Here is a 25,265-nt window from a genome sequence, read left to right as displayed (position 1 = left end):
GGGACGCATCGGAGGCTCCTGGGGCATACAGTGAAGTGCTTGCTGCCCGGTGCTAGGCTAATCGCTCTGAGCGAGCGCCGCTACCCTCTCCTGGCCTAGATTTCCCGCCGGTCACGCTCCAGCGATACTCAGGAGCCCCAATCACGCTCCGGCCTCCACAATCCTCAAGCTTCTGAGGGCCTCCCATCGCCATGACCCCCGATGACTACTATATAACTGGGCACTGCAGACGCCATTCTTTGCTGAGGTTGGCGTTGGGCCTCCCGTGACTTCTGCCGTATACCCACACCACAGCTGAAGGGCCGCCATTGTTGAGCCCGCCTGCACTAAACTCTCGAAGCGCACCTCAGCTGTGTATTGAACTACTCATCGTTTTTATATTGCTGCTTTGTGACGACCTCTGCCCGTGTTCGCTGCATTCACCTGCCTACCACCTCCCCTCTGAGTGCAGCTAGAGTGCGACCTTGGAGACCTTATCCCCGGCGATCTGGACAGTAGCACTTGCTCCTACTCTGTGCCCCCACTTGTCGTGTTAACCTAGTGCCGCGAGTACGCATTGCACGAATTGAGGGACATCAGCTCCGCTTGGGTGTGACTTACTTGCCCGCATGGAGTTTTTCGCAGCCTGATTCTACAAGCATAGCGCCGCCGGTGTAGAGCGCTCTCTCTTTCCTGCTGCCCGGTAGTTGGGATCCACCAGTGTTACTTACCTGACAAACAGCTGCGGTGTTCCCATAGTTGCTCACTGCTGCACTTCGAGGGACCTCCTGCCCTGAACCTCCATTACCCGCCACTCCCCCAGTGGAACTACGGTGTTTCTTCTTTGGCCATATTGGAGGTTGCTGCCGTGGACCGCCCGACTCATTTCTCGCTTTGACTTTGCTCCTACTGTGCTGTCTGCATTGCATCCGGAGATTCGAACCCACATACCGATCCTTCCGGTGGCTCCCTGGGCGCGCCACCCACCGTTCAGCTCCCCTACACACTCGCTAGATTGCACTTGTTGGCTAACAATGGGGAAGCCAGAGGGCCGCCAATCCAATCCGGTTTTTGACTCCAAAAAGGTAGCTACACGGTCAAATCTGGATGATAATAGCCAACAAGGCCATGAACAATCGCAGGAGCCACCACCGGCCCCGGAGGATGAGGTAAAAACACTGCTATTAGCAATGCAACATAGCCTCACTGATCTCTCTGGCAAGATGCATACCATGAATAGCCACCTTGACTTACTCCTGCAGAATGTGAACAAGCATGATGAGCAACTTAAAGAGGCAGAGCGGCGTATTTCCGATACTGAATATGCAACCTCTCAGATGCAGCTCCAAATGACACAAATGGATAAGATCCTGAAAGTTATCGCGGCCAAAAATGAGGACCTCGAGGCTCGTAGCAGCAGCAATAATATCTGTGTGGTGGGGATACTTGAAAGCACGAACACGAACCGTATGGAAGACTTCATCTAGCGCCTTTTGTCAGACACCTTCGGCGCGGAATCCTTCTCATCGCAGCTTATTGCGGAGCGTGCATATCACTCCTTGGGTCCCCGGTCCCCTCTAGGCAGCCCTCCACGTCCCATTGTGGCCAGACTCCTTAATTACAGAGACCGCGACACCACACTGAAAAAAGCTTGAGAGCAAAAATTCGCTGCACTTCGAAGGAAATGAGTTCACCATATACCCAGACTTCACTGTTGCAGTTCAGGAGGCACGCCGTAAATTCCTGCAAGTTAATCAAAGTTTGCGCAAAGCCCAAATTGATTATGCCCTTATGTACCCGGCACGCTTGCGGGTTACCCGTCAAGGTAAAACCATCATCTGCACCAATCCGCAACAAGTTGAGGACTTTAAGGACACTCAAGCGCAGATCACCATGTCGAGATTCCAATGACCACGATTCCAGATCACCATCCCCTCCAGGGAGCTGATTCGAGAGTTAGACATCCATGCATTGAGATTTGACACTGGCTCCAATTTCCTTCCCTTTCGGACACTTTGTTCTGCATATTCTCAGATGTTCCACTCTCTTTCTGTTCTCGCTGGCTGGATCAACACATGTTGCCTGATATTTTTCACAGTCCTATGAGTAGTTATTGACAGATGACTGTATCCTGTGAGCTACAGGCATCCCTGCCTTTCTAGTAGGTCTTTTGCTTCTTCCTGGTAGGTTTATTCTGGACTATGCCAAGCACCCTCACTCTATCGTTCTCCCCTCCTCATATAACTGGGTAACTGCTGGGCAGTTTTGGTTGGGAGACGGGAGGGTTTCGTGGCCCACAGGCGCCCCCTAGATGGGAGATCCCCCACATTTCGTACTTTCTTGTTGGACTCTCTTTGGGCCTGTAAAGTCAAGATACATTTGGGGTAGGGGTGGGCATTCATGTACCAGTACGATTGGGGTGCTGTTGTGGGTGGGGGTGGCTTTGTCACTGGGGTTTCACTACAAGGTCAGCACGATTGGGGTGTTGCCGCGGGGGGGGGGGGGGTTGTTTGGGATTGTTACATTTTTTTTGTTTACATTTCTTTTATTGATTTTACATAGGGAAAAAATGAACGAGCCAGTGTGCTCAACAATCATCGGGTTGCAACCCGGCATATCGCGGTCACGTGTCGGGCATAAACGAAGAAAAGAAAGGGAAACAAATACCCGCCCCCCACCCCCTCTCCTCCTCCTCGAAAGAAAACCACCCCAATAAAGTAGAGAAAAGCACTTCATTCCAAAGGTCAACCTCCCAGAGCAGGCCAAGTGACAGATGTAGTGGGGGCTAGCAATGAGGAAGGATCCGCTAGTCGCAGGAGTCTAAGATATTTGGGACAGGTGAGCTCCGTAAATTCGGATGTCAATAGTGCGAGGAATGGTGCCCACAAATCGTGAAAGGAAGCCCCAGGATTGGTCAAGGAAAGAGAGATCTTCTCCATCCCTAAGATGGACCATAGTTTGTGAAGCCAGCCTAGGCGTGTAGGGACTGTCTTGGTACCTCAGTGCGTCAAAACATTTTGGACTGCCGTGCCCAAGGCCAGTGCATAGGAGGATGTACACCGGAAATCTAGGAATCTGGGTATCAAAGTGAGAGTCAACCTCGTCCAGGATTTGTTGCCAATATGTACCCAGGGTGGGGCAGTCCCATAGTAGGTGGCTAAGGGTGCCCGGCGACTGCAGGCTCGCCAGCACAGTGGGCTACGTGAAGGGTTACCCCTGTGAAGCCTCACTGGGGTTAAATACCAATAGGTGGCCAACTTAGTGGCCGTTTCAATAGATGCTACATTGCGTGCTTTACGTCGGGCCCGGTAATAAATATCCTTCCATTCCTTCGATGTGAGTTCCCTGCCCAACTACCCCTCCCAACGCAGATGGCCAAGGGACTTCCCAGTAACCGGGGTGCTTCGAGTGAACGTATACAAATCTGATGTCAGTCATGTGTTGTTGTGTTGTGTCAGTAACCATCTCTCAAACGGCGTGAGCAACCTCTCCGCACCCTCCCTCACCTCTCTGTGCAGTACCCAATGCCTGATCTGTAGGTATCAGTAACGCTCCGTTTCGGGAAGTCCATGATCAGTACGGAACTCCGCGAAACGGCGCGGCCCCGAAAGGTCAAAGAGATGTCCTATTGAGCGGCACGCTTCAGTCGTCCAATGATGAAATTCCCCGAAGTCTAGGCTGGTAGAGAAGTCTGGGTTCAGTACAATGGGTGTGATAGGAGATGGGAACATCGTGAGCCCCCTGGTAGTGGCAGTCTTATCCCAAGCTAGCAGTATGGGTCGAGTTACTTCCGAGAGGTACAGGTTGCGAGGGTGTCCCGTGCGTGAGAGTTAGGGGACTCCCCACAAGGGATGTGCAGTGAGGAACCTGTCCATAAACAACCTCTCAGATTCAGGGCGCGACCACTCCACTAGCGCTCTCATCTGAGCCGCCTGCCAGTACGGCAAGAGGTCGGAAACACCGAGTCCCCCATCTACTGGATCTCTATATGCAAAGTCGCGATGCAGCCGAGCCCTCTGGTCTTGCCAGATAAAGCACTCTATATCCCTCTGTAGAGCCCGTATGACCCCCAGACGGTGGCATCAGTAGGACGGTGTGGAATAGATGAAGAATCTGGGGCAACGGCACAATCTTCACCGCTGCAATCCGGCCCAGCCATGAGAGGGAATGGGGCCTCCACTTTCGGAGGGAATCCCAAACCTGTTTCAAAAGTGCCGTGCAGTTCGACTGCCTGGTAGCAGGGATAGTTGGGCCACCTGGAGGCCTAGGTAGGTAAGAGTCGTGGACCCACTGAATCTGAAAGGTGCGCTGTAGGAGATCTAGTGTTTCGGGCTCTAATGATAAATTAAGAGCTTGTGATTTATGCACGTTGATCTGGAAGCCCAAGGCAAGCGCAAACCGGGCCAGTTCGTCTAAAAATGCCGGCAGAGATTCCCGAGGGTGTTCCAACGTCGCCACCACGTCATCGGCGTACAAGTAAAGCTTTTGCTCCGAACCTCGCAAGCACGCTCCTTTAATGCCAGAGGCTCCATATGAAGAGCGAAAAGGAGTGGCGACAGCGGGCACCCCTGTCTGGTCCCCCTACAAATAGAGAAGGCTGCCGACGCCATACCATTCACTTGCACCGTAGCCGGAGGGTTCTGGGAGGCTGAAATGGACCAGCGTCGCTCGGAGGTACGGCCTGTGGACCCGATCAAACGCCTTTTCGGCGTCAACCCTGAGAATCATGCGCTCCGCCGGGAAGCGCTCCGATCGGTCCACCAAGTGGAAAAGTTGTTTGGTATGGTCGGAGCACTGACACCCGGGAACAAAGCCTGATTGGTCCGGGTCTGTCAAACCAGGGAGATGGCGAGAGAGTCTAGCGGTCAGGATTCCAGTGAAAATCTTTAGGTCCACATTAAGAAGAGATATGGGACGGTAGGAACCGCAGAGGCGCTTATCTTTACCCAGCTTAGGGATTACCGTTATTAAGGCCTCTAACATAGAAAGAGGGAATGAAGAGGATGGTGACGACTCGATCGAATCAAAAACGCGCACTAAAAGCGAAACCAGCATCCCACAAAACTTTTTATAAAAACCGGAAGTGAACCCGTCGGGGCCAGGCGATTTGTTAAGTTTCAGGTGGGAAATCGCCGAAATGACATCCTCCAACCGAATGTGGGCCTCTAGGTGAGCTGCCTGAGTCGGAAGCAACTTGGCTGTAGCTACATCGCGGAGGTAAGGGGCCGGGTCAGTCTCAGGCAGGACTTGGGCCGCGTAATAATGTTTCATAGACGTGCATAAAGGCTTCCACAATCTCCGTGTCTTCTCCACACTCCCCCCCACCCCCTCACCCCCCGGGGGGTCTCGTACCTCAGCGGCTCTGTGGGCCTGTCTTTGCGCTCGGAGGCGGTTTGCAAGAAGGCGCCCGCATCTATCTCCCTCCACATAACAGGCATGCTTGAGGAGAAGAGCTGCGTATTCAGGCCGATCGACATCCAACCCCGCTAGCTGCGCGTGGGCCGCCTTTATGAGCTTCCAAACTCTGGGTGCTCTGGTCCTCTGGTGGATGTGCTCCAGCTCGGTGACCTCGCTCATCAGGCGGTCCCGTTTATCCCATCTATCCCTGTTGTCGGCCGACGCTATGCCTATGAAATCTCCACGGACCACCGCCTTCATTGCCTCCCACAGGGTCGTCATGGAGATGTTAGGTGTGTCATTTGTAGCCAAATAGTCGATTATGCTCTTCTGAATCTGTTGCACTTCTGAGGGTCTTTGGAGCATGGTCTCACGGAGACGCCAGAAGTGATGAGTGGTGCGCAGCGGAGGCAGGGTCAGACAGGGAGTAGGGAAGAATCTCTACCTCACGTACCTGTTGCGTCAGGGGGTTGGAAGTAAAGATATAGTCAATTCTGGTGTATGTTTTGTGGGGATGTGAGTAAAATTTGTATGCCCTGGAGTTGGGATGTCGAAGCCTCCATATGTCCGTAAGTCCGGCCTCCGCCAGGAAACACTTCCCCGTGTTGGAAAGGGTCCCTGATTGACCCCATCTTTGCCCAGATCGGTCCATGTCTCCATCTAACACCATGTTAAAGTCCACCACCCCCCCTCCCCGCGCAAGCAATATTGTTTTGTCCGGTAGGCCTGTAAGCTCCTGAATTACAGTTTTAATAAAGCCCTCTTGCCCACTATTGGGAACATATACCGAGGCTATCGAGAATGTGTGCGTGTCTAAGGTGAAGGTGTACGCTAAGAGCCTACCTTTAATTTCAGCCTGTTTACTGCCAATGTGTCTGGAAAACCTAGAAGATACCAAGATAGCAACTCCAGCGGTTTTGGAAGTGGCGGAGGAAAACATCTTGTGGGGAAATGCCCTGGACCTCAACCGGTAAAAATCAGTAGAAAGCAAATGTGTCTCCTGAAGTAGGCAAATGTGTGCGTCCGATCGTTCAAGGTAGAGCAGGAGGGCTCGCCATTTTGTGGGGTTATGCAGCCCTTTCACATTCAGGGACACAATGTGAACCTCAGAAGACATAAGATTAGGGTCTCAGGTGCGCTATAACTAACATCTCTGGTCCCATTAAGGTAGGGAGCATGATGAAATAGTAAATAAACTCTTAGTAGAATTCGGAGGAGGAGGAGAAAACCCAAAGACCCCAAGCAAAAAACATAAGAGGAAAAAAGCATTTAAATGTGTAGTCCACAAATGTCCCAGGCATTCTGCCCGTGGTGAGGCGTGGGATGGATAGCAGGAACTCCCGCCACCCCCTCATGCCCCGGACCCGGCCTATGACAGCCGGCATAACCCCTTAGGAAAGCAAGAATTGGCACCTCCAAGGACGTAAATCATTCTGCGATGTTGGAGTCGTCCGACAAGGACTGAAGGACTGCAGAGCGTTCTTTGGCGATGACATCTGGATCTGGGCGAGAGCCCAGCGGCGAGGCTCCAACTCGGTGCCATCGGTTGTTGTCAGCTAGATGACCGGAGGTGGTAGGTTTCTCTGGCCTGGCATGATCCACCTCCGGAAGCCGAAGAAAATAGGTCGCCTCGCCCATAGAGCGTATCTGGCGGAGTCTGTCTTCCCATTTAAAGAGAAGACAAAATGGGTGCCCCCAGGAGTAAGAGACATCTTTGGAGAGGAGAAATGCCGTGACGGAACAGAAGTCACGTCGCTTCTGTAGTGTGGAAGCTGGCAAGTCCTGGAAGGGAAGAGGCCAGCAAGAGCGGAATTCAATGGGATGGTTGGCCCGTGACACATGGAGAATGCGTTCTTTGGAGCTTGAAATCGTGGACACACGTCAGGATATCTGGCGTGGGAGCCGTTGGTGATCCAAGTCCCACTCGGTGCATCCGGTCGAGTCGAATCTTCTGGTCTAGGGTACCTCCCAGAATATTACGGAACAAGTCCATAACAAAGGCCTCAATGTCCTGATCTTCCGCCCCCTGAGGTACTGCCCGAATCCTTATGTTATTGCGGCAGGAACGATTCTCTAGATCCTCTGCATGTGATTGAAGATCTAGGTGCTGGTCTCGTAGTTGAAGGACCTCTTGTTGGAGCTGGGATACCTCTTCATCTCTGGCAGCTGTCTCCAGGTCGTCCACTCGCTCCCCCACGGAGTCTATATACTTGTGCATCTCTCGGGTTTCAGCTGTGAGGTCTTTCTTCATCGTCTGGAACTGCGAGGTCTGCAGTGGCCGCAGTGCTGTGGGGAGGAGGCTCTCTATCTAACGCGCCGCCGTCTCTCCTGAGTGCTCTTTTACCGCACAGTAGCCGCAGGGTTCCCCCGGTCCACTCCCTCTGGGACTATGTGCTGCAGTGAGACCGTCTTCCGTCGCCTTCTGTGACCAACCAGGCCCCGCTCGCTCCGGGCCAAGTTCATCACCTATCACAGAGGTCTCGGTACCAGCTCCAGATATCACTAATTACGGCCGCTCAGGACCCCGCGATCTCCCAGCGGTGATGTCTGGGCTTGAGGGGGGGGCGCCGCAGGCAGCCGCACTGATCATTGGGGCACTCGCAATGGGGCTCACCTCCAGTCCGTGCAGATCGGGGCACAGCGAGTCAGGCCGCCGCCATTTGCCGCTCAGCCGGGCTCGATCGGAAGAGCCGTGCAGCCTCCCACAGATGTGAGTGCTGCTCTTCACCCCTCGCCGTCTTTGGGCCCAATCTCCGCTGTATTCCTCGACTCCGGCGCTCGCAGCATCCCGCCAGGCAGGCAGCAGCCGCGATCGCCGCAACATGGTCAGGCTCCGAGGTCTGCTGTGCCGGGGCTCCGCCGTGCCCAAAACAGGTCAGAAGTGCCGGGGCGAACTCTAGACCCCAGGGGGGTCCAAAATTAGAACCATGGTCACTTGGGGCAAAGCTATGCAGGCCGGACCCGGATTGCAGGACGGAGCGGCGAGTAGACACGTCCTACTCAGCTGCCATCTTGGCCACGCCCCCTTGTTGCATCATTTTATTGAATATTTGTCACATCAGCAGATAGACATGCCAACTCAAACTATACGACCTACAAAACTACCAGACATTGAGACATCACTCCTGCAGCACCTTGTACTTTGTAATGCTTCTACAGTCTGATCAGTTGAGATTAAAATTTCTTACATGGAACGTCAGGGGCCTTGGCAACCCACGTAAACGTAGACATACTTGCATACCTTGATAGGCATCCTATACAGGTTGTAATGCGTCAAGAAACACACACTAACCCTCGTCGCTCTCAGCGCTATGGATGCAAGTGGGCTTCTGATCGAGCGTTTTCCTCCTACTCCACATATTCGTAGGGCACATTGATTTTAATTAAGAAAAACACACCCTTCATTTCGGTGGTGCTTACAGCGATCCCTCGGGGAGAAGCTGCATGCTCTGGGGCACACTGGGTACACAGGCCGTAACGCTGGTCTGCTGCTATGGACCGAATACAGACGATCCAGATTTTTTCACTTCCCTCTGGGGACGCATTCTCAAGGTGGGGTCCACTCACGTATTGTGAGGGGGTGATTTCAACACTACTTTATGTCCTTCAGCTGATAGGTCCAATCCCCTTCCACATCACTACACGAAAACCCACACACGCTATCCTGGCTGCTTCTCGTTCACGGTCTCATTGATGCCGGCGTCATGTTCAACTGCTTGGGAGGGAAGGCACCTATTACACTACGGCACACGCGTCATGGTCGCGCCTTGACTATTGGGTATGCACCCGAAGGGTTGGCCCCTGGATCCTCTCAGCTGAACATATGGCTAGGACCTTTTCCGACCATGCACCGGTCTATACAACGGTTGCCCCCCCAATCTACTTGCGACCCCACGTTGCTGGAGGTGGTGCCTGAGGCACTGCTAGATGCTGCTTTTCAGGCAGAGCTTGGAGAGGAGATTTCATATTTTTTTTAATCGCAACAGAGGCTCGGTTACAGAGGCGTAGCTAGAGCTTGTGGCGCCCGGGGCTATCCCTCAGATTGCTGCCCCTGGGGAGGGTGGTTGATGGGGAAAAAGGACGGCGAGCACTTGAAAGAGGTCCGAGAGACACGAAGTATCGTCGCTAATACTTACCTCGATCATGCAAGTTACATGCACATACATGACACGGTCCAAGGCTACACAGTTGAATACACCGGTGACCGGCAGTGACTGGCAGTACAAAAGAGAACACACAGACTGCATGATCTATCTGGGGACTCTTAAAAACCGCATGTGACATCCATCAGAGAGCTGCTTGAATAATTACCTGGTAATCCCCTCAGCACAATGCAAACATGCACATACATGACACTGTTCAGGGATCCATCATCTACAGCTGTCATTAAATGACCATTCATCATGGTCCCCCACATTAAAGCAGTGCACGTTGTGATCTGCATGGTACATGTTCTTTGCAGCAGGCACATTAACCCTCTGTGCTACCTTTCCAGGAGCCAACCCTTCCACTAGACAAAACTCGGATCTCTCTCTAGGAAGAACATTAATCACTGAAGTTATCATGACATTTTTATTGTTTCTGAAAATTGCTGGAGGCCAGGAAGGAGGCAGCAAGTTTTTTTAAAACCATAATATACTTGCAAACACTACGCACCCACCCGAAATAGGTACCCAGTGCGGTCACACCGTTCTTATCGCCCTAACCTGCTCAAGGTTCATGTGACCTCAGTGACAGAGTCACAGCGACTGGATCACTGTTGCTCTAGGGTGTGCGGCTTCGTAGGCCTACCCGCAAGACTGGAGATTAACTTCAGTATGGATTGTGGTGGACAGGCCTTCAAGGTTAATCCACAATTGACACCACTAGGATACACCTGCTTGTGCTAAGACATCAAGCCTTCTAAGGTCTAGTGGGGCCTTCTAGGGTCTAGCATGGGAATGTGCTCCCTCAGTAGAGTGGTCTGGTCGACTGGTCATGAAGGCTGAACCCGGTTTGCCAGTTCCAAATTCGACAGCTCTGGCCATAGTGCCACATCCTCTCCCCACTGAACACCATACTGCCCCACTTAGAGAAACTCGCACTGCCTTCAGCTATAACCTAATTGTGCCCGCTATAAACACTTGGATGTGGCTCAATTCAAATTATACACTTGATAAGAGTAATATGCTGCCTAAAAAAAAAAAAGTAAAAGCAACCACTCATAGGGAATGCAAGAATAAGTAAAGCATGTGAAATGTAAGCAGTAACATGGTTACCTGAACGATCTCTCACTCACTATTCAGAAATCAGCGAATGGTTTTACCTGAAAAGTTGAGGACATGACTAGAGGGCCCTGAAGGGAACCGTTTCAATGTCCATTGCTTATATCCTTACAAAACGTAAGCAGTATGGTTTAAAAAGACCACATCCATAAACACAGAGCCATGGTACACATTTTGTTTTCCAATCCACCCATCAACCAGGTATTGCAGTACTTTCAGGAATGGTACACTTTCCCACCTGGGGACAACAATGCTGTTCAAAGAAAGACGAGAAAACAAAAGTAGCGCTTCACTGGCAAACTCTGTAAAGTGATGCTGATGTATCTGGATGTAAATAAAATCAATCTGGCCACTTTGCAACCACTCTGTCTTGCTTTATTTAGTTATGTATTTATTTTTCATATTTAAAACCTTCTATTTCTCTCCATCCCGCTGCACTTTGGAATAGAAAAATGTCAGAAAAAGGGCATTTCTCGTAAGAGTGTTTTTCTCTTTTGGATCCATTTCAAAGGGAAGCAACTAAATGAAAGAAGGAAAGAGAGGTTGTGAACCGTTTCTTCAAGTCACATTTTCAGTAAGTGAGGAGCAAGACAGAAAGAGAGGGAATAATAGGAAGAGAGGGGGGTACAGCTGCCAGCACAAAAAAGAAGAGGACATTGCCAGAGTCCGATTCGTTCTCTGCCCGTCCATGAACGTCCACGAAAGCAAGCCGAGCCTTATCTGAATGCCTTTGTCCGCCCCCAAAATAGTGCCTCCTGGGGCGGACCGCCCCCACCGCCCCCCCCCAGCTACACCACTGCTCGGTTACATATGTAGGCACGGTCTAGGAGTCATTCAAAGTTACGATGCGTGGCACCTGCATGTCAAAAAGTTTGAGTCCTTCGAGATATCCGTCGTAACTTGCGACGTCTGGAGGGGGAGTTGAAACAACTCAAAAATGGTCGTTGGAACGAGACATCGGGAGCTCAACGAGCGTTACTTCGGGAAAAGCTCAATGACTACACAACTACGGCCGATCGTGAAGCCAAATTCCGGGGCAAATACTTCATAGCTTGGCGGTATGGGGATGGGTCAAGACCCGGTAGGGCTCTGGCGACTGAAATTCGACTTCCCCGTTTCTCTAATTACGTAATAGAAGTTGTGGATGGAGCTGGGGTGCGCCACAGGGACTCTCTCTCGAGATCCTGTGCACGTTGACCGAGTTTTATGCTGATCTCTACAGTTCTCGTAGGACTACTCCTCCAGACCTTTCTCATTATCTTGAAGATATTGCTCTGGGCTGGCTGGGAGATAACCAACGGGAGTTCCTAGTAGCCCCATTCGAGGACGATGAACTCCGTGAAACTATTATGAAAATAAAGTTGGGGAAAGCTCCAGGGTCAGACGGGTTACCCGTCGATTTTTACAAAACATACGTTGACCAATTACTCCCTGTGTTAAAAGTGGTCTATCTCGAAGCCCAGGAGACTCAAATTCTCCCAGAGACAATGAGGGAGGCACTCATCACCTCGCTCCTGAAGCCCGGCAAATCGTTGCGACTCCTACCACCCCCTTTCCCTTATCAATACCGACGCAAAAATACTTGCTAAACTGTTGGCTAACCGCCTCAGTCTCCTGATGGAAAAATTGGTTTTGCCTGACAAGGTCGGATTCATACCTGGGAGGGCGAAGTCTCAATCTCCGGATGCTTTTTTCCATCCAAAATGTTGATCCACAATTACCCGTTGTCGCGGTTTTCCTAGATGCCACGAAGGCATTTGATTTGGTTAAGTGGGATTATCTCTTTACTATTCTTCAGTGCATGGGAATGCCCACTGGGTTCTTAGCGTATATTCGCCTCCTCTAGACCTCCCCGAAGGCGAAAGTTCTGATTAATGGGCATATCTCCCCCTCTTTGTCTCTTTCCCGCAGCACCCGGCAAGGATGCCCGTTATCCCCCCCTCCTATTTGCCCTTGCTATAGAACCCTTAGCTGCCAAGATCCGTCAACGCCATCACGAAAAAGGTCTTCGATGCTTCCTTCGCCCGATTCTCATATCTTTATATGCAGACGATGTCACCTTGTATGTAAAAGACCCCCAGCAGGACCTTAACCCACTCCTGCGAGAATTCGTCAAGTTTGGTGGGATTTCCGGTATCCACATAAACTGGACCAAATCTCAGATTTTTCCACTAACTTCCTCAGTGACACCGTTTGATACGGATTACCCCATAGAATGGTGCTCTACTGAAGTCAAATATCTGGGTGTGCATGTTACTGCAGACCACGAGGAACTGATGAGGCTCAACTACGGGCGAACGCTTGACCAAGTAATGGGCTGTATAATTAGGTGGAACGCACTTCCCCTCAATATGGCGGGCCGTATCTCCCTTATTAAAATGGTAATCCTTCCGAAATTCCTATACCGGTTTTTAAATATCCCATATGACCCAGGCCGACACTTTTTCTCCTTACTCCGGACAAAACTGCTCTAACTGGTATGGGGTGGCAAACCACCACGTATTCAATGGGACACGCTCGCAAGACCGTACTCCCAAGGTGGCTTTGATGTCCCCAATTTCGAATTATATTATTTGTGTGTCTAGGCACATTATACCCAATACTGGTTCCGCCCTCCCAAATACACGCCCCATGTTGCAACTGAACATTGGCTGGCAGATTCAATCCCGCTGGACGGGGTCCTTCTAGCAACACTAGCACCCCGGGCCACTCACCCGTCTCCTGTTAACTACACAATTAAGGCATGGACTCGCATTGCGAACCGTCTACACACTCCCATGCTATACTCCCCGTTGCTTCAACTCATTTACCATCCGAAACTGTCCCTACTGCAAGAAGGCGTTTTTTAAAGAGTTAAACTTCAGCGTCATATACAATGCTGGGGCGACTACTACTTGAATGGCACATTTCGCACACTCCAACAACTATGTTTCGGCTCACCCCCCTCTGTCATGGAGACCTTTCTTTATGTTCGATTGCGCCAAGGGATTAAAGACCGCACTCCGACATTCCCTCAAGAACCCCCAACAGTCCGCCACCGCCTCACACCTAGTTTCTACTCTCTATCATAACCTCTACACTGACACTGAATATCCCCCATGTGCAGCTCGGGATAAATGGTAGGCAGAACTCGGGCTGGAACTCACAGATCGACAGTGGGTGTTCTGCTGTAAGCAGACGGAACTGGCTTCTTCTAGCAGTCGGTTGCGCCTCATACATTATAAATTTCTGCACCGCACCTACTACACCACAGTTAAACTACACAAATTTGGGCTGCGGGACACAAATAGGTGTGACAGGTGCCGGGCAGAAGGGGCCGATTTCCTACATTTGGCCCCGGAATGTTCCTTGGTCAATACCTACTGGCAGCAGGTGTTTGCAGCACTTGGTCTGATGATTTACACAACAATGCCGCTGTCCCCTCTCTTGGCATTACTTGGGTATAACGAACAAATGCCAGTGGCATATCGTAAATTTTTCTCCTTTAGCCTATTGCTGGCCCGACGGAGGGTAGCCTGCAGGTGGGGTCGTGGACGGGCACCCAAATTCAAGGAATGGATTGAGGACTTGATACTTTGGCAAGAGCAAACAAATACATATACTGAACTCCTCCTGACCTCTTCAAGTCCCCGAGCTATCTGGGGACCGCTCCAATCATATCTCCTTGAACACCCGGCGGATAATGGACGTGAAATATGATCCCTCACTTTATCTCTGGAGCGTTGTGACTTGCCTAATGCCTTTTGACATGGCTACATATCTGCGGCGTTTGTTCCCTGCCGATCTCTCATGTTTATTTCCACTCAATTACCCAAGCCTTTCCTTTCTTAGGCATGACGTGTTGTATATCGCTGCTGTGTACCAATGTTTGTTGCTGCAATTATTGTGTTAATATGATACTGGAATGCTCAATCACAATTGAAATACTAAGGTTGTTCTGCAGGTAAATGTATTTGAACTGTCGTTATCAAGCGGATTGTATCCTATGTCTGCTGTAATCCACTATGTGCAAAACAAAGCCAATAAATAAATAAATAAAATAAGAAGTGATGTGTCGTGCCCGGTCTGTAGGTGGAATTGATGCGTTGACTACAAGACGATTGCGGTCCGCAGGTGATGTGTAGGGAAAACTTGACGCACAGATACGGTATATTCCACGCATCACACCTGTGCGGCAAGTTACCCCGACGCATCACCTGCGGACCGGAACTGTCACGAAGAATCGACGCATCACTCTCCATACAGACCAGATTCTATGCAAACCTTTCTCTGCATACAACGGGACTGTCGCATCGCCTCCCCTAGGTCTCAGGAGTTGACGCAGGTCTTGGTTTCCGAATCTGTGGCTGTTTGGCCTTGTGAATTTTTACACAACTACAGGTACTTTGTGTAAAAGTCACGCATCCATAGTTTTTTATGGTACAAGTTCTTGAAACCTTTTTGAAAGTCATATTTTTACCTGTGTAATGTTGATTTGTCGTTTTGGTCTTGTTGAGTTTAGATAAAGATATTTTATTTTTCTATACTGATGTGGTGTAATTTTGTGGTGTTTTCTCTGGGCTACTGTGTGTGTTGGTACAAATACTTTACACATTGCCTTTGGGATAAGCTTGTCTGCTCATGCCAAGCTACAGAGGAGGTGAGCAGGGGTTATCTAAAGTGTGTATCCCACTTACCCTGACTAGAAGCAAGGGCCCCTATTTGGACAAAGGTAGCTACCTCTGCCAACTACAGACCCCCATTTCTAACAGACGTGATGGGACATCACAAAGACTTACTTCTCACCTTTTGTCTATACTCTTCTGGAGCCCTTTTGAGGATGCTCAGCTGACAGTTTAACTGAAGGGAGGATGTCACTGGAGAAACCGGATTAAAAATCTGTCGCTGGAATGCTGCACAATGCAATCAGAGTGTGAAATTATGGAGCATGTCGAAGTGGCTTTGGAATCCACTCAATTCTCCAGTGCATTGCTGTACACGTAGGAAGCAAACTCAGATCACTTGGGAGTCGCGATCGTGGGAAAGCAAGCCTTACTTTGTGAGAAGGATTTCTGGTCATTAATGCACACAGAGAAAATAGTAGAGTGACACACTAGTCAGAATCAGTGTGTGGATACTAAGAGAGCACATACGAACAGAAAACTTGTGTACTGAGTGCTATGCAGCTGAAATAACATTGCTACAGCCAGTGACAGATACGGATACACAGCTTACTTGTACTAGTGAGCAGGCTTTAGGAACTTCAGAGATTAAAGCAGTGGCCAGGTGCAACTTTTCCCTCTTTACTGATATAAAGTTAACTTAAAATGTTTGAAGACTCTGATGAGAGAGTAAGCAGGAGGGCAGAACAGTGACGGAAGCAATACTGGTGTTTGGGGGTGTGGAGGGTGGGGGTTAAGGAACAAGAGACCACCACAAGGGGCAGGAGAAATTGCATGGCTGAGAAGAGTACCTTTCAATTTATTTTGCAGAAAAACACAAGAGACCACGATTAAGCGCCGTTCATTACATATGATAATTAACCAGAAAAGTTACCATGCATGGGCATAAGGCGGGAGTTTGGGGTTTACAAAGCATTCCTTAGGTTATGCTTGCCGGCCTGCAAGAGCAGAGTGAGGCAGAGTCAAAGGCAACGCATCTGCTGCGGAGACGGGTGCGAGTCAAAGATGAGTGTGAATGCAAGTCTTCAATTGTTGCAGTCTGTTCAAGTAACAATGCCTGAGGAGCAATGTAGTTATAATTATGTATGTCTGAACATTACTGAGGGCACCGAAGTGGGCCTCTGAGCCATTTTGCACATTCTTGGAACCTGACCCTTGGTAACTGCGTTCAGGTTTACTTTAGGCGATGCATCTCCTGAGGAGCCAGGACATGCTGGCATCCACAGCATGTCCCAGATAACATTTGAAATTCTAAGACTCGTCACTGGTTTCTATCTTACATTTACTTACTTTGGTTCCAAGTAGTTGACCAGTAACATGTTTGTTTGTCCAAATGTAAAAAGTAGCAAGGATTGCTTTTGTTCCAACTTCAGATTTGTGGAGTTAGCCACTGAAAAAATTGCCAGGTAGAGAAACTCAGCGAATGACGGAGGGTGAAACACTGCAGTCTGTACAGTGTCCAATGCTATGAAAAACAGAGAAGACACAGAGGACATGCAGAAAGAAATAAGACTATGAATTGAAGGACAACAAAGATAAGCTCATGCCTGCTCAAGTAGATGTTTCTGAAGACTGGAGGGCTTGACACGTTCTCTGTGTGGGTCTGCAGAAAGAAGATTCTTCGGGTCTCCTTTAGAGATTATGAAGTCAAAGGTCAGCACCTCTAAAATTGTAGGTTCTAAATTACCATCTTTATCTCAAATAGAGATATTGTCAGGATAGAAAGAGAATGCTTGACTGGTAAGGCATTAAGGTGAAGAGATGCCGGCTACTGCACCATAGCTCATAATTAGAGGGATTAAAAAACAAACTACATTGAGGAACGTTTATTAATGAAGCAAATGTCATGTCAGGTTAATTGAGACTCACCTTTTGTTACGGGAGAAATATACCCACTAGAAAACAACTGATGGGGAGCTAGATACAGCCCACATTATGTGACCGTGCATGGAAAGGTGGCAGCAGAAAGCAAAATCAACAGGCTAAAGGGTCTAACAGAAATGAAGCTTAAAAAGAAAGCTTAGCATCGAAGCCAGACAACGGAGCACATCAACCAACGGTATGCAGTCAGCATGATGAAATCCAGGTTGACGCTATTTTACTATCGACCAATTGTGGCACAAAATGATCCAAGCTAATATAAGGACCACACTAGGATGCATGCATTTGTGTAAGAAAACTCAAAGAAGGTAAATATAGATGTATTAATAAAGAGGCCATGATCATAATGCTTAGGATCTCCTCCCCCCCCCCCTCCAGCTCTTGATTCAATATGGAAGAGTCCATGGGACTGTCATTGCCACTGCTAAAGAAAGCATTCACATCAGCGGGTGCGCCAAATTATCGCCAGGATGGACTTTTCCCCCTCAAACTGCCAATATATGCAATGACACACACACACACGTTCTCTCATTTACAAGATGGGACCACACTGCTATGCAAACAAGGGAACATACTTAACACTGAGGGGTGCAAATCATAGCGCAATTCAAGTACAACGAGGCAAGCAAGTGTTTAGATCCCTTTCTGTAATAAGAAAGGGAACTGGAAGTGCTAACCGTAGGAGCAAATGCTCACTGCGTTCGTAAAAACACTTCAATACTACGCACTTACATCGTCAAATCTCTACCTTTCAACACTGGTAATTCCAAACTGTATTGAAATTTTGGAAGCACATAAAATATCTGCCACACACTCTAGCACCAAGAACAACAAGATAAACAGAATTTGTTCTTAGCATTATAATAAGAGCTAAAGAGAAGCAAAATGTATAAAATATATTTTATTATTGCTGCTCTTCTTCTTTATTAGAAAACATAACGATTTGAACAGAATAAAGGAGAGAAATCAACATAATATTAGTCAAAGATCTGCATTGCCTCCAGAGGGCTAACATCTAGAAGATGCAACGTGCAGCATTTCGCAAGTACACCAGCCACATTTTCCACACACTTGGATGCACCTGCTTAGCACATTGAATCAAAGATGGTTCTTTCTTATTTTCACTGACAACTCAGCCCAAGGCACTGCTTGTTATCTTGAAGAAGGAAAGTGCTCTAGCAACAGTGACTCGTGTAAGAGCTACTTGCCTTACATGATTTGTCAACAAGCCCTCTGGCACTGCATATTACACTCTGGAACAAGCAATCTTGATTTTTAAATAAATATAACCATGATATTATACTAGGTGTCAAACAAGTTCACGTCACAAAGACGCTTTGGGACTCTAAAAGATTATTCTCACTGCAATCTACAATTTATGAAAGAAGCGTCGTAGCCTCTGCGGTGATTAAGTGCTGGCTCTTACGGTCGTGACTTCAAAGAGATAGGTCTGGTGGAACACAGAGCAACATTTTTCGAGGTATTCAACCAGTCGCCGTGGAGTGACCGGGCTACCAACTCTTTCAGGAAATGCATGAAGAGGAATGTATTTATTTACTGGTCATCACAGCAGAACATCACCTCTGCAGTCCTTCCGGCAAGAAATCTTATCACTAGTTTGTATTAAATTCACATTCGCCGACCATCTATAAACAACGCATCGGTGAACTCACAACAGACCATAAACAAGATTGTAGATTTCTTCCAGAGACATGGCCATCTTCCGTTGGGGGTATGGTTTACCAATACCACCCATTAGCTCCCAAACCTCCTCTCACATTGGTTATGGAGGCTGGAGAGACTGATAAAAAGGGAGGTGGAGAAGCCGACATCCGTTTGTGAAAGCCCAACACTTTTTTCTTCTAGCTCCTTTGCTTTCTGGCACTACTGCAGGGATTCATTTAGTGTCTTCCTATACTGGCACTGCATCAAAATTATATTCTTTAATTGACCCTATGGCATGATGCATGGCGTCTGGGCACATTACTCAATTAAATGGTAGGCGGCGTACTTTGGACTTGCTTGTAGCATTTAACTGGCACTTCAAATATGCAAATGGTGAGCTAAATATACTCTTCTCAGAATCTCAAGACCACAAACCGTGGCTTGAAAAGCATTTAATTTAAGAGTCAGAACACTGATCCCCTGTATGCAAAATAAATATATAAATATTAATCACATTACAAAAGCCCATTTCCTATTAACTGCCCCATCGTTTGGAAGGCCGCCCTGATCATAACAATTCTTTATTTACATTTTACTCCATACTGTTAAGGAGACTGCAGAGCCTCTCCAACAGATGGAAACCTGCATTGTGTAATAGATTAAGCATTGGAGTGACTCTATATTCCCAGAGGTCTATGAGCCAAGCATTCAGAGCACCCTTAAAAGATTATTCCCCCATCACATCAAGTATAGCCTAGACTAGGCTCTGAAGGTACGCCCATAGTGTCTGCCCCGTCACAGGCCTCACAACAGTGAGTTAAAATGCTTGGAAAAAGTGGACACTGACCAAGCTGTTGCAGAATCACTTACACTCCTATGGTATCATGGACCCTAATCAGCAGGATGCTTTCAACACAGTCTCTTGACGTAGACAACAAGCCTTGATGGGTTTGGCGATGTTCTCATTAAGGGAGCCTAGAGTCCCCTCTTGAACATTTTAGACCTTTCCAGCACTGTTGATATGGATGACGACTCGCCATCCCAAAGTGGCTTTAACAGGGTGGGTGTCTCACTTCCAGAGCATTATAAGAGACCTAGGGATGGAAGCAAGAGTGTTGCACAGGCAAGGGAGAAAGAGGTCTGCACAGGCATGGGAGCAAGAGAGAGGTGAGGCGCAAAAGAGGCAAGGGAGCAAGAGGGCGGCACAGGCAAGGGAGCAAGAGGGCGGCACAGGCAAAGGGAGCAAGAGGGTGGCACAGGCAAAGGGAGCAAGAGGGCGGCACAGGCAAAGGGAGCAAGAGGGCGGCACAGGCAAAGGGAGCAAGAGGGCAGCACAGGCAAAGGGAGCAAGAGGGCAGCACAGGCAAAGGGAGCAAGAGGGCGGCACAGGCAAAGGGAGCAAGAGGGCGGCACAGGCAAAGGGAGCAAGAGGGCGGCACAGGCAAAGGGTGCAAGAGGGCAGCAAAGGGAGCAAGAGAGAGGCAAGGGAGTAAGAGGGCGGCACAGGCAAGGGAGCAAGAGGGCGGCACAGGCAAGGGAGCTGACAGGCAAGAGTGATGAAATTGGTGCACACAAACTACAGGGGGGCAAACCACTAGTCCTAGCAGTAGCTCAGGCAGGATGGTGTAAATAGTGCAGAGTGGCAGGGTAGCAAACTAGGCAGAGGAAAGAAGGTGAGAAGCTAACAACTGTGATTGTAGGGATGGACGACTGGCAGTGGGAGGAGGTGAAAGAAGAATCAATGCCAGGGAAGGAGCAATTAAAGCCAAGGGCAGAGAACTGTCATGGTAGCGGGGATTGAAAAAGCAACTAAACGGGAGCACGCCATACAGTAAATGAGAGTAGTCGAGGGAAGGGAAAGGCCAAGAACAGAAGAAAGAACTCTGGGGAGATCGGGTGGGGAGAGTGGAGAAATAATTGCAAGAAAGGGTGGGGATGACTTAGGAAAATCCCAAAGCATGACAGGGGGCAAAACAGTTGTTAAAGTTGTTGGAGGGGGCAGGAATTTAAGCGGGGGATTACAGGGATGCAATGCAAAGCAAGGAGTCTAAGCAAGGTGTGAGGTCACGAGTGAACAGTCCAAGAAAGGTGAGAGGGTGTGTGGGTGTGAGTAGTCCTAGCAGAGTGAGGGAGCACCAGTGAGCAAGCTGCAAGAGGTGAACACGGGATCAGTCAAGCAGAGGCAGAGCCAGAGGGCGCACCCAACAATGCCACAGAGTGGCAGTAGCCTAAGCAGGATTGGGGTCAAGAAACAGTAGTAACCAAAGCAGACTGACAAGAAGTCGGCATCATTTCTTCCTATGATAATAACTACTGATAAAGTTAGAGGCCACTCCCTGCCTTCCTTAACCAACAGCAATTTACAGAATGTGAACATCTTCCACACTATTACTACTCTACCGACTAATTCCTGGCCAACCACAGCCAGTTGGGACATCAGCAACAATCTAAACATAGGCTTGCAGCTATGCCAGAACATAAGGGCAAGAACAGAAAGATCTGGGTGGAGAGACCTGTAAAATATCACTTCCTGCATGATATCCAAAACAGAAGAGAACAGGATGTCCCTGCAAGTAGTAAAGCACTTTTTAGGTGCTTCACGGGCCACTAATAAAGAGATGAAAAGGGAAAACATTTGTTCGACGCCTGAAAATACCAACGTTTGGTAATGAGCCACACGGTGAACGAGGTTAAGATTAAGAATAATGAACGATGAAACCCCATTTTGAATAGAGCCTAAAAAGGAGACGTTGCTGTCTGTCCCCATGTGATTGCGTTTTAATAGCCTGTTGTAGTGGCAAGCACTACATTTATTTTTTGCAGGTTGTTTTTCTTACTGGAGCGATTTGTAAATAGCTGCAAGTTAAATCTTTTGTTCACAGTTGACTAATTATAGCTTTAAATATGTTTTTTTTATTTCAAAATACTTTATTGATTTTCACAAGGTATACAGAAAGCATACATCAGAGCAAATATGTTTTTAGGCTGTAATGAACTGTTCTTGTCCTTTGCTATTGAATAGCTATGCTAAAAAGGTTGAATGTTTTAAAAAAACAAGATACAAGACGTGTTCACCTTAGTTTTACATGTAATGTTTAAACCAAACTATTGTAGTAATTTCGTGCAACACAGTAAAAGAAAAATGTATGGTCCAATGAAATGTGACAATTTAATGGACTTCAGGGCGGGGGGCACTCAAATAAAAGAAACTCCATATTTTCACCAGATTTATTGTTCTAGAAAGAAAATAAATGTAAATTCGTATTCCACTGCGTCCTATCTAATACTCGCACCGTATTTTCATATCCAACAATTTAGAATTATGCGACAATAAATAATTCAATGAATTCGAATAGAAAGGATTGTCCTCCACCACAAAACAGGCTTGCACTAGGAAGGCATCACCTCGCCTATTCCTCATTTGTGGCACTGCCCTCACCCCACACATGAAATGACTTCCCAGGATCCTTTTGCTATTTTAATGGACTTACCAAAACGAAGAAAAAAAAACTATAAAGTTTTCGGCAAGTATGTAGTCGATTGCTGATGCTCTTTGCCACATTATCACTAATTCAACATTGTTCAGTGCACAAGTTTGTGTGTGTGTGTACACACACACACATACATATATACATACACATGTATATATATATTATACACACAGAAATCAGGTTATTAATGCGTCATGTTATATCCTAAAGGTGATAGATACAACATTGAAGTGTTTGGAAATGGATACTTTTTCACGGTGATTGGAAGCCCTCAAGGAAATGCTGTATAAGATCATGGCCATCGTCATCTTCACTGAAATTGTAATCTGACGCGCAAGTAACAGTGAAGCAGACGTACCTGGAAAGGCAGGTCAATAGTGCTGTTTCCGATCTGATTGACGTTTGGCAGAGAACCTCCATAGTACTGCCCACGGTTCGGTCCCAACTGCAAATACTGCGTCTTCTGCAATTGTAACTACAACAAAAGGAGGAAAAAGAATTAACATCACAAACTATAGAGTTCCACGCTCACTCAAAAAACGTATAGAAAAAGAAGAAACCTTCATCAGCAATTAGTTGAACATTTGTGCTGCTAGTATTGTTTTTTAACTAGGTGGGCTGTAAATATTTTAGAGGTAAATCAGTAGGGGTAAATTATATATAAATTCAAAACATAAAATGCATGGTTTGTTATTCAGCTCCCTGCGCATGGCCAAAGCTACTTTTCTCTCTTTTATACAAGCCCTCTTCGACCACTGTTGGCCCCACTCTTCTTTGCACAATTTCATTAGCGTAGTATACAAAAAGTTTAAAATGTTTCAGAATAGTACAATATACTTATCTTTCCTTTTTTCTGCAGTGCCCTTTACTATATCCCTTTTCGATTTATTTCATCAGATGAAATGGTTCACTTTCTACAGAGCTAATGAATGAATTAATAATCGAAAAACGTACTTATTCCGTTTTAGTATTTGTGACTTCAGCTGGTTATATACACACACACATATATATATATCTATCAGCATTCACTCCGTCAGCACTTCTGAATTCCTCAAAACAACGGCGCACGGACCACAAAGTAGTGCAGCAAGGTAATTCTTTATTGCCCAAAGACCTCTACAGCCATGACGCCTTTCAGCCTGTCAAGGGCCTTGATAATTAACTAACTAACTAACACACTAACTAACACACTAACTAACACTAACACACACACACACACACACACACACACACACACACACACACACACACAATATATATACACACACACACATATGTGAACACATCTATAAATACAAGCACACTCTCTGATGTTTAGGTGTACAATCAGTGGCCCCCAGTCTATAGATGTACCAGATGGAGTGTATACATTCGCTCTCATACTTACGATACAGACTTGCCTTTTTTTTTTTTTAAATGTTAAGTTGCTTTTCTAAAGCAAATCCACCAGTTGCTTTCTTTGCTCACATGCAAAGATTAATTTAAAAAATGAATCGCCAGTTAGTAAATTACATTACCATTCTAAGTGCTAAGCGAACTTACTCTATCTTGTAAGGAAGGTATTTATTTGAATTTATAACATGAAGTTATTACGAATAGTGCAACATGTATTTTCGGAAGAGGCGTGAGATGTATTGAAACCATTGCTTAGACTGTGAAATGTTGTCATCTACTGAAGAGATTTCACGTCTTTGTCAGGTCTCATAAGCCTTCACAGAATCACAAGATTGCTTTCCATTCATCAGGCTCTGCCCCAAGGCTAAGAAAATACATCTATAGACACCCGCGGTCCTCATGCCAAAACATAAATCAGGGAAGCAATGACTCACTTACTGTACAACCAAGGAAAGCTGAACGTCAAGCCGCGACATCAACTTAACACAGCCCTCCACATGAATTGTGCAATGAATTAGCGATCTTTAGAAAAGACGGAGAAAAGTATATACACAAGAGGTTTTCTCAGTAGGCTAATTGAGTCTGTTGTATTCAGAGCATAGAAGCATACCGTGATCATGGAATAAACGTCTGGTAGACTTAAAGCTCATATCCAACAAAACATAAATAGATAAAACCTGGTTTTAAACATCTTGGACTCCAGCTTTTCACGAAACGACAGCCCTCTTCCCCACCCCTTCCCCAGAGTGCCCCGACTACAAGACACTGGTTTTCTTTCACCTGCTCCTCGAGATCCAGCTTGTTATTCACTTGTTCTGAGAACACCAACATCTTTTCAGAATTTCCTAACGGAATAAACGCCTTATTCTTAACTCCCATTTAAAACCCAAATGCCAACATCTAATTTCCCCATACCATTATATGATCAAGCACATTCTGAATCAAACTACACTCAAGCCTCCTCTTTGGGCAAACAAAAAAAAACACGGCAAATTCATGGAAATATCTGGAAGTCATCCATTTCAACGGATCTCCTGGAACACCCACAAAGATAAATGAGGTCACACACCCAACTAAGGCCCGGGACCCAATACTTAAAATTTGCAAAAACTCAGACCCTCACCACTCTGAAAGGTCTCCTGTTTAGGGGGGGGGGGGAGGGGCTATGTTCTGCTGAAATAGATAACCTACACAGACATAATAAGAGTCAATCCAACACCAAGTCACCCGTGGAATGTCAGACTCTAAACTTGGGTGACAATGAAGGGGAATGGTGCCTTATACAAATGATCTACGTATATAAGTAATAATAGTTCACTCTTTCCACAATTCACTATTACAACATACTGCATCTTCTGTAGTCTAGGCTATACAAGTATTCTCACATCCACTGCAATGCCTAATGGTTACACACTCCGGGAGCGGGCTTCTCCTCTTCTATCGGTATCTTCTCCCATCACTCCTCCGGTAACATCCAATTCTCCCCATTAGCCAGCAGTTCACCATTCTTACTTTACTACCCACTATCCAGA

At 47.4% G+C, this 25,265-nt stretch overlaps 1 protein-coding gene across 6 annotated transcripts in view; it reads right to left on the bottom strand.

Annotated features, from left to right (window-relative positions):
- Positions 1-25,265, bottom strand: part of CRTC1 (CREB regulated transcription coactivator 1) — a 193,820-nt gene that overhangs the window by 89,556 nt on the left and 78,999 nt on the right. For all 6 annotated transcript variants that reach the window (XM_085638788.1, XM_085638787.1, XM_085638792.1 and 3 more), the window contains exon 2: positions 22,697-22,813. In XM_085638788.1, coding sequence (XP_085494914.1) covers positions 22,697-22,813 — 117 coding nt within the window. The remainder of the gene's footprint in view (positions 1-22,696; positions 22,814-25,265) is intronic.

The sequence above is a fragment of the Triturus cristatus genome, chromosome 12, assembly GCF_964204655.1.
Source record: "Triturus cristatus chromosome 12, aTriCri1.1, whole genome shotgun sequence".
In the NCBI taxonomy this organism is placed as follows: domain Eukaryota; kingdom Metazoa; phylum Chordata; class Amphibia; order Caudata; family Salamandridae; genus Triturus; species Triturus cristatus.
This window is presented reverse-complemented; position numbering and strand designations above follow the sequence as displayed.